Source organism: Fulmarus glacialis, unplaced genomic scaffold (assembly GCF_000690835.1).
Source record: "Fulmarus glacialis isolate BGI_N327 unplaced genomic scaffold, ASM69083v1 scaffold8219, whole genome shotgun sequence".
Classification (NCBI taxonomy): domain Eukaryota; kingdom Metazoa; phylum Chordata; class Aves; order Procellariiformes; family Procellariidae; genus Fulmarus; species Fulmarus glacialis.
The window spans coordinates 1-9,502 of record NW_009235231.1 but is presented as its reverse complement, the minus strand read 5'-3'; the positions used below and the strand labels follow the sequence as shown (position 1 = coordinate 9,502).

At 37.5% G+C, this 9,502-nt stretch overlaps 1 protein-coding gene across 1 annotated transcript in view; it reads right to left on the bottom strand.

Moving 5' to 3' along the window:
- The window catches only part of LRRC2 (leucine rich repeat containing 2), a gene marked incomplete at its 5' end in the record, with an annotated part of 54,432 nt that extends 45,154 nt beyond the window's left edge, over nucleotides 1–9,278 (bottom strand). Inside the window, one exon of the mRNA XM_009585944.1 lies at nucleotides 9,198–9,278. Coding sequence (XP_009584239.1) covers nucleotides 9,198–9,278 — 81 coding nt within the window. The remainder of the gene's footprint in view (nucleotides 1–9,197) is intronic.
- Between the last annotated feature and the right edge of the window lie 224 nt (nucleotides 9,279–9,502).

Here is a 9,502-nt window from a genome sequence, read left to right as displayed (position 1 = left end):
ATCCTGAAATAGTGCCAAAAAGGGTTTATGTGAATCAGCTGAAACAATACGGCAAATAAGTCTTAAAGCTTGATCTTTGTTTGTACAAATACTTAACAAAATACAATTATGCACCCAATGTATTGATAAAAAAAAAAAAAAAAAAAAAAAAGGGACATTCCTGGACTCATGCTTGGATTTTCTAGACTTACATATAGATTTCAGATGAGCGGGATTTCACTTACAGGCTATAAAACTGTGACACCCAGGGAATAACAGAAAAGTGGAGACTGAGCACCCTGTTACAGAAAACAGCATGAATCATGCCCTTTATTTCAGTAGGGTAGGAAATACATTCTCACAGAACAAGTTATATGTATAAACAAAAACAGGGACCTGGTGATATACGCAAAATTTTTCAGTTGGAAAAAAGTCATTGTAGAAAGTAAAAAGTTAGAAATATTCCCTTTTCCCTGCCCTTTCTTGTTCAAGTATAATGATCTATTTTCATTTTTTACACATTATCTTCCAATGCCATCTTAGATGGTGGAGGTAAAGGTCAAAGTTATCACACGCCAACTAATTTCAGATTCAATTTCAGTGTAGCTTTAGGCTCACCTCCAGGGCAAACTTTTACCCATATAACTCCAGGTGCAAATTCAATTTGATATAATTAAGCATTGCCAAAAGCATGTGCTTTAATTTATGAGAGATTTATTTCAGCTTAGTCAATTAAGGAACAGGTTGATTAACTGAAGCAAGCCTTCCTTATACCAAAATAAGACTCTGCAGCGCCCTTTGCATCATAAATCTGATCTCACGCTTTGAATGTTAGATTCTTTTTGTACATAAGATTCATTTATGTGATCTCACCCTCTGGCAGAAATTTTAAGCTAAAGGCATGAAGAAAACTGACAGGTGAAGAAGGGCACAAAGTTCAGGATAATGTGTCCACTAGAGAAAATAAAAAATAGCATGTCCTAGAAAGAGAATCAGATGCAAGTTTGTAAAGTTCAAGTAGGAAGTAACAAAATCTATACACATATTTCCACCTAAGTATGGGATTTTGTCTAAAATGCTAAGAAGTTAAAACAATGGAACATGAAACAGAACATCTGGTTTTAAGTCACGCACAAGAAATCATTTACAAAATTAAGTACAAAAAGCATCTTCCAAACTTGGTGAAAATAAGTAATTTTTAAATCTATGATAGAATAGACTTAAAGTCATATTTGATTCGATGCTATCAAAATAAATCTTTAGGGATCAAATCTGCGTGTCTAAATAGGAAAGATATTACTGAGACAGCTGTAAACTGCCCAACACAAATTGTGGCACTTACTGAAACCTTGGGGGGAGCGTTAGAGAGACTTGAAAGCAGAGAGCACAGCAACAGCAGGAGACTTCAGCTATCAGTATACACACAGCACATTGACACACTGTAGACAATATACACTTCTGGAAACTACGTATGACTGTCAATCAGAGCAGCTAGCCTGAGAGACCACAAAAGTACCTGATTTACTTTCAAGGAGCAGCACACTATATACGGTTCATCAGAGAACTATAGAAAGCCCCTTCTGTAATCATGACCACAATGTATTCCCATGCAACATCTTTATAAAGAGAAAATAAAGAAAAACATCTTCTACAAATATTTCAGAAGATGAACTACATATAACAGTGAAGTTGGTTAAAAATGCAGATCACTGGGTAAAGTGCTGGCAGACTGCATGAAGACAGCACAACCTCAGAGTAAGTACATTCTAATGAAACCACTGTAAGGATCTCTTTCTCCTCCCATTTCAAAAAATAGAAAAATAAAAGAAGATAAAATGTCGTTTATGTTGAAATGAAGAAATGAGAAGACAGTATAAGCTCTGATAAATTAAATGTGAAAGCACAAAAAAGCAAGTGAAGTCATTTCTGCAGGTATACAAATGAATAGGAAAAAGATTTCTAGCATATCAGAAGCAGAAAGCCTCTCAAAGAGATGGTGGGAGCAATAACTTATCAAGGGATGAAAAGAGTAGTAAAGGAATAGTTAAAAAAGTTATTGAGAGCTGCAGAAAAGTTACTCGTCCTTGGCTTCAGTTTTCATTATAGAGATCAATATGGTCTTTAGAAGTAGGCATCTAGAGGACTTTCTGATATTTAATATGTCAATAGAGGAGGCTTGAAAGAAAAAAAATATATATTTGAAGTAAATCTCCCAGTTTCTCTCAGTGTCTGATTGTGGACTGCTTTATACCACAGTGAGCTGTGATGTGTAAATGAGTCAGGAAGAAAAAGACTGGACAGATAGAAAACATGTCCAGCAACCTGTTCAGCCCAGGGAGTCCCTAGAGGGGTACTGGAGCTGCTAGTACAGTCAAGGAAGAGTCCACCACCAACCCACAACATCTCAAAATCTTTTCTGAAGCTACTTGATATAACAAAGACAAAAAAATAGGTTAGAGCAGACACAGCTCCTTAACCCATTTTGTGATCCTTCAACATGCTGCATCTGATACTTCTGATTACAGAGGGAGAGACACCTGAGTACCTGATTGCACGAGGCAGCCCCACCAAAGGGTGTCCCCTCCAGCTGCAGTCTAGAAGGGCTCTGATGACAGAAGTTTCCATACCAGCAGACATGAAAGTTGAAACACCTCTTTCATATGCTTTGACACATGAGCCAATTCAATTTTTAGTGTTGATCTTGCCTATTCAATCTGTCATTTGAACCCCCAAGATCACCAGCACAACAGAGGGCAGACAATGTAATAGCAAGAGATCACTAGAAAAAGCTAGAAAATAACACTTTCATATACTATAAGAAAAATAAACAGGTCCAAACCACCTACTTATCTTTTTTTCCAAAACTCATCTACCAGTGAGCATAGCTAATAAAACTCTGTATTACTGTGCAAGGTAGGAGGTGAAGTTGGCAAGGGGCGGGGCAGGGGGGAAGTGAATTGAATCCCCAAGGAAAAGAACAACAAAAGGATCTGAACCTTTGAAGGCAGGAACTGAAAATGACCAAAACCCTTGCATTCTTTTTTTCTAAAATCTTCTAAATAATCCTAGCTTTACTTACCACTGCTGTACTACTGTTTCTCACATCCTTCTCCAGTCCTCCACATACAGCTTTTCTGTCCCTCTGTGAAGCTTAACTCTGCATTACTGCCCTCTCATTTCCCTGGAATTCCTTCATTTTCTACCAAAGTAATAAACATTCTATCTCAGCGCATAACAATGCACTGAAAAAGCTTGCCCCCAAGATGCTTTTTTTGTGTTCATTGCTCTTCACTCATGCACAAAAAATGACTGGCTCGTTCCTCACAGTATAAATTCTAAGAATGTTAGAAAATTAACAAACAGAAAGAAGAGGTCAAAAACCCTAACTCTCAAAAAAAACTAGGGTACTGAGCTGTTCTACTAGACCTCAGTGCTGGCTCTATCAGGTAGACCCCAGGAACACAAGAGCGGAGGGCTCAGATCTAAAATTTTACTCTCTTACAACGAGGAGTACAGAAAGTCCAAGAAGGGGAGCTACATTAAAGATGAAAGAATAAACTGTCCTCTGAAACTTCACTGATAACACATACAAAACACAAATCTCCAGAGGCCATGACATATTGTTAGCCAAATAAAATAAAATGCACATAACAAAAACTGCTGTTAACCAAATCAGTCAGTCAAATACAGACCTCAGTAGAAAGACAGGCATTAAAAATTAAACCTGGTTAGGAATTCAACATGGATATCACACACTGATGTGGAAATTCTGTGTCAAATTTCTTCTTTACTCATACATTAAATGATGGCAACATGCTCTGTTAAGCTTTTAAAGAATGCCTGCTTATGGTCACCAGGCTAAGTACTATGTACAAGCACTTTTTGAACAGATGGAAAGTGAATTAATACTGGAGCAACAAACATGCATAATTTTGTACAGCACAATTCAGAACTGAAAACATGATATATCCCGAGGGCAGAGGGTCTAACAATTTACAACCCCCACTTGTATCCTTGGGGTACACACTAACCAAATGAATCAATATGAGCCTTCCTGGCATGGAGGTGTGACTTACATCAAGCCGGTATGTATCATTAAGCAAAGATTACAGTGCTGTAATTTGCAGGTTACAGTTGAGATCAAATCAAAAGGATCTATTCAGTTACATGGTTGTCACTCAGCCTTGCCATGGTTAAAAAATTGAGATGATGGTACTTCTTAAAGGATCCTTATGAAAATAAAGACCATTTTAAGTCTTCTTTTGGTGACAATCCTCAAACAAAATAGAATTACCACCACGTTTGTCGTATCTGGAGGCTATTGCATGAATCTTCAGGAAAGACAGGAAAGGCAAGTAAACCAGTGTGGCAAACAGAAAAAAAAAAAATCCACACAAATAAAATCAGCCTTTAAATAAGCTAATATACTTTTAAAGAAAATAAATTTCTCTTCTTGGCATTTTAAAGGCTCCTGATATTCCAGGAACACATTTTCACATATGACAAATAAGTTGGTTACAAAATCACAGCCCTCCTGAAATTTATGTCATTTTATTACTATTCAGCAATAAAATATTTTGATCTTCCTCTAGAGCATGATCAAACAGTTGCAGTCTGATTAAGGAAACAACTAGCATTTTCAACATTTAAAAAGTGGATGTTAGTCAAGTCAGGCCGAATTTAGGTGGGAGTATGAACACGAAAAATATTTTTTCTGGGCATAGGACCCAGATGAGATCTAAGGGTCCAACTCAGCTAACTGCTCCAGTATTTCCACTTCAATCATGCAAATAGTCCAACTAATTTTTAAAAAGGCTGGTTGCATGCTGCTTATGTTTGTAAAAAAAGTTATGTTTCATACCTTTATACCTGTAACACAAAAGCACACCTGTCATTAAAACAGACTGTAAATGGTATAGAGGAAAAGTTAATTCTGGCAAGCTATTTCCCAATACATTGCTGTTTTTCAGTAAGCTTTCAGGACAATACACTATAGATATGAAACAGGATCAGCAGGGAAATGGAATATTCAAGTATCTCCATTTTGGTTAGTGCTGAACTTGTCTTCAGGTAATCGTTCCCCAAATATTACTTCACTATCGGAGAATATCTGCAGCAAAGAGATTTAACAATATAATTAAATGTTTTCATTATAAATATTTCCTTTCAAGGATATGGAAGTTCCTTGCTTGGCATGTACAACAAAATCGCGAATCTAATCAACCTGATGCAAACAATTACTGTAGAATAAATTCAGTGATTGGACCCTTCAAAGGAGCGACCAGCTTGGAAAACAAGAAGTTTGCATTAGTAAGGATTTCAGAGCCATCCCAGTAAATGAGGAGTAGCTGGGTTTCTTTGAATGGTTCTTCCTTCTGCAGTTACCCACTGCTCAATGTCTGATTAGGAGGTCTTGAGGAAAAGTTGCGCTTCTTAGGTAAAGAAAGGAAGTTTCATTAGATGGCACTGTTTCCTCTAAGTCAGGATGGAAGAAATGGCCAGGACACTATGTGGTGACACCAGTTTAGTACTCAACTGGGTGATGTTTAAATCAGAATCACTAGCCACGCAGGATAATTAAATAATCCTATGGAATTTTTATAAGAGCAGTACAGTTAAACTGGAGCTCAGCCCAGACTAATGTACCTGATGGACAAGTAACATTTGCTTCAAATTCAATTGGATTGATTTAATTTCTCCCTCTGCCAGTCTCTTCCATGGGTTGTAAAGGATAGGAGCTGAACAGCAGCTTTTATCTTTCAATCCATTTGTGTGCATTATATCAGATGCAAGGTCTGTATGCACAAGTGCTTAAGAACAAAGGAAAATAACTTAAGTAGTTATTAGTGCTGCAAATCTACTCCCAACTTGTTGCCTAAAATTTGTGTTTGGGGCTAAGGACTCCCAGCTTGAGTTTTAGTCTTGCTTAGAAAAATTTCTGAATTGGGTATTGAGTGGGAGAATAACGATAAACATCACAAATAAAATCTTAGTTCAGGTACAAATAGAGTTATAACACTGAAGTTTGGCAGAGAGATAGACACAAATCTGTTTTATTAAACAAACACATAACCTCTCAGGGAAAAAAAGTCACTGTCTGCCTGTATGGTGAAAGTTTTATTTTGACTTTTAACATTCAGGAAGTGCATAGCTCAGAAAAGTAATACATGCACATTTAGCTACCCAGACCTTGAGAGGAAATTTTTGGAGAAGAGACACACTGGAAGAGGTGACTGAACAAACTGTTATCTTCGCTGCATGTTTGGTTGGTGGACAGGGGAGGCTGTGCCATTTCACAGCAAAGATTTAGATAGCTAATCTGGGTAAGCAGCTTTGGCATTTCCTCACTTGAATGCTTAATTTGTCAGCCTTTAATTTTTACCTTACCTGCTTTTCACATGGAAGACAAACATGTTGCAATCCCTCAAAATAAAATCTAACTGCAAACTTTCACTCTCATTCCCTTTACAACAAAATGACAAGTAGAAAGGAAAAATTAATGAGGAAAATCATCATACCACTTCAAGTTAGTCTAACAGCATTCAGGATTTCAGGATACAATATAAGATTGCTCACCACTACCAGAATCTAGAAGATGAAATATAACACACTGCTACAAACACAAACTTCTTTCCATAATGCAGATTTTCATAAAAATATAGATAAACACAGAACAGTGCACATTTTTTGTAACAGTTCATGTTTCATATCCTGTGGGAGATTTAGAATGGGCTTGTCTGATGGGATTAAGGACATGAAGTAAAATGACATTACTCCTGCACAACACTGTACTGTTTATTTTTCTTTTATACTCTGTTGCTGGCTTATATGTGCCCCCCAGAAGTAGGGGTTCCTTAAACTGCCATACTTCCACAGTTCCACAAAACCAAAGGGGAAACAGAGCACTGAATTAACTCAACCCAAAGTGATCTGATACTGGTACCTCAGAGAGACAGATATGAACCTCTCACGATATTCTCAGTAGACTGTTCTCCAGAATCAGCTTTCACTGGCCAGCTGCTTAAACATCTGTTCTAGACCTGTAAATTCCCAAAATCTTTACAAGACCTCACCATTAATGGAAACACAGTCCAAGTTTTGCATTTATTTTTGAGGTTTTCGTCTTAGAAAATCTTCAATCAAGAAAGGGATATCTTGCATGTGACTGCTTCCTGACCCTGCATGAACTAAATTACCTTGCCCCAAGGCAAGCAAAGTTCTCTAAAGGTTAATTAGGAGTCTTCCCTCAAATACTACATACTACATTTCACTACATATTATCAGGTCATTTTACATAGTAACACGGCTGATAAGGAACTGCACAATCTCAAGGGCACCAATGAATTGTAAACTCTTTGAGAAAAACTGGATTTTGTTTAAAAAAAAAAAAAGCAAAGCAGCCTCAAAAGGCCAGACTCCAAATTCATCTGTTACAGGAGTATATTTGCAGAGAAACTCTATAATTTCAGCCCTACGTGGGAATTCACTCTGACTGCTGGCAAAAGTAAATATCTAAAATCTTTAACGCTAGAATGCAGTCGTCAATTCGGGAAACTGCCTTCTTTGAATGTCTTTTTGGAATTATCATTTTGGATCACAATCCCTTCCAAAATACTTTCTTACTGTGACTTGACAGTAAGTACTAGCATTGATTTCAGTGGACCTACCTGACAGTGGTAAATTTTAATCTCTGAGTAGAATACCAGAATTCGGTCACACACGAACTCCCTAAAATAATGCAGTGTATTTCTACAGGGAAACATTATTTCTATTAAGCATTTAATTAGAAATACAATTTTATCTATACTTTCAAGCTAACAACAAGCAAAATCTTGTCTTATTTTTGGCACATCCTTTGGAAGCACTGAAAAGCATCTGAGAAATAACTTGTGATCTGACCTTTAGGACCTAAAGGCCAGTGGTCACACTGCACACCTCATAAAACAAAGAGGATTTTTCTTTTAACTGAATTTTGCATCTTATTACAAATATTTTTATGACTTTGACCATTATTCTACCAGCTTTATCCATTCTATGAGGCCAGCATTGTAAGATTGAACATGAACTTTGCTGTTCATTTCAGTGGATGAAATACTGATCACTCACATTTAGGAAACAAAGTATGATGTATTTCCTCCTTTTTTGCAGGAGCTGTAAAAGAAGTAGGACTAACTGGAAAGCAATCTGATTGCACGAAGACGTGCAACAAGATGAAGTACTGTATGTAAATTGCAAGCTAAAGGAAGAAAACAAAAATCCTCTGTGAATGCTGAAACTGTACTTAGAACCTTTTACTTCTCTGCGCCATATCCCAAATTCCCCATCTCCAGTTGGTGCAGGAAGATAACAGAATGACTTTGGATGTCATTAGTGGAAAAGAGCAGAACAGGCGGCCAAGCTCCAGTCTTTCAGCTGGAGGGGTGGCTACAGACAAATAACCACAGGCAGAAACGGCAGGAAGAATGTATGTTTTTTTATGGAAAACACAAGTCACAGTAAGAAATGAGGCTTAACATATGCTACTGACAAAAATCATGGGAGCTGAAATTAGCTACCTTAGAGCACGTAAGGTTACCTTCTTTCCCTCTTCCATACAGAAGTTCCCCATGCCTGGCACTTCTGGTTTGCTTTTGTACTAGTGAACTCAGAAGTTATCTTCTGCACCACAGAAAACGAAAAACCAAATGAAGTGTGGCAGGGGGATGTTGACATTTAGGTCCACATTGGGACTGACTTTTCGTCAATTCTGAAGATGACTGCATGCATCATTAGAAGTTACAGGTGTGGATTCCTAGTCATAATATTCTTTTTATGAAGAAGGCTGCAGTGGCACCCCAGGAGGCACTAGCTGACATAGACAGCAGTAGAGAGTCGTCTGCTTTATTTGCATTAGAATTGCACAAAGCCACTTCTTAATGTAGCACCTGGGACAGGAATAAGGCTTGATCAAGTTTCATCCCAAATCCTTTCACTTCTCTTTTCCACCATAAGGGTAACACTCACAACAGCAAACTTTTTCTATCCCTCAGCTCATACCAAAAAGAAAGCTTATCCTTGCTAGAGAATTTAATTTGAAGGACAAGCTTCATATTTCTTTTTTTAGTTAGGATTATGGTTTTTAATGCAGGCTTTGGGTAGAGTCGGGAGAACCAAGACTGTGACTATGGATATTTTGAAGAGAAAGGTCTTGCAGAAAGGGCAGTCAGACTTTGTATTACCCTGGTCTCGCCCAGCCGCTCTGTTGTCAGTGTAGCTGCACTGCCAGTGAGAATCTGTGAGGGGCGGGTCTCCTGAGACGGCTGAAACACCACACAAAAGTTCAATGCAATGATGCTCTTAAACAAGGGCACTGTTTAACCCTGTGCATTTTATTTTTAAAGGAGAAAATGATTTTTGTTGCTTTGTTCTCTCCTCAGAGAGGAAAATTGATAAGTCATATGTTTCCAACGTTGCCGGCATAGTATAATATTTCACTGTCTCTAATGGGAATGAACATAAAGAAATCAAAATATTGCTTAAAGAA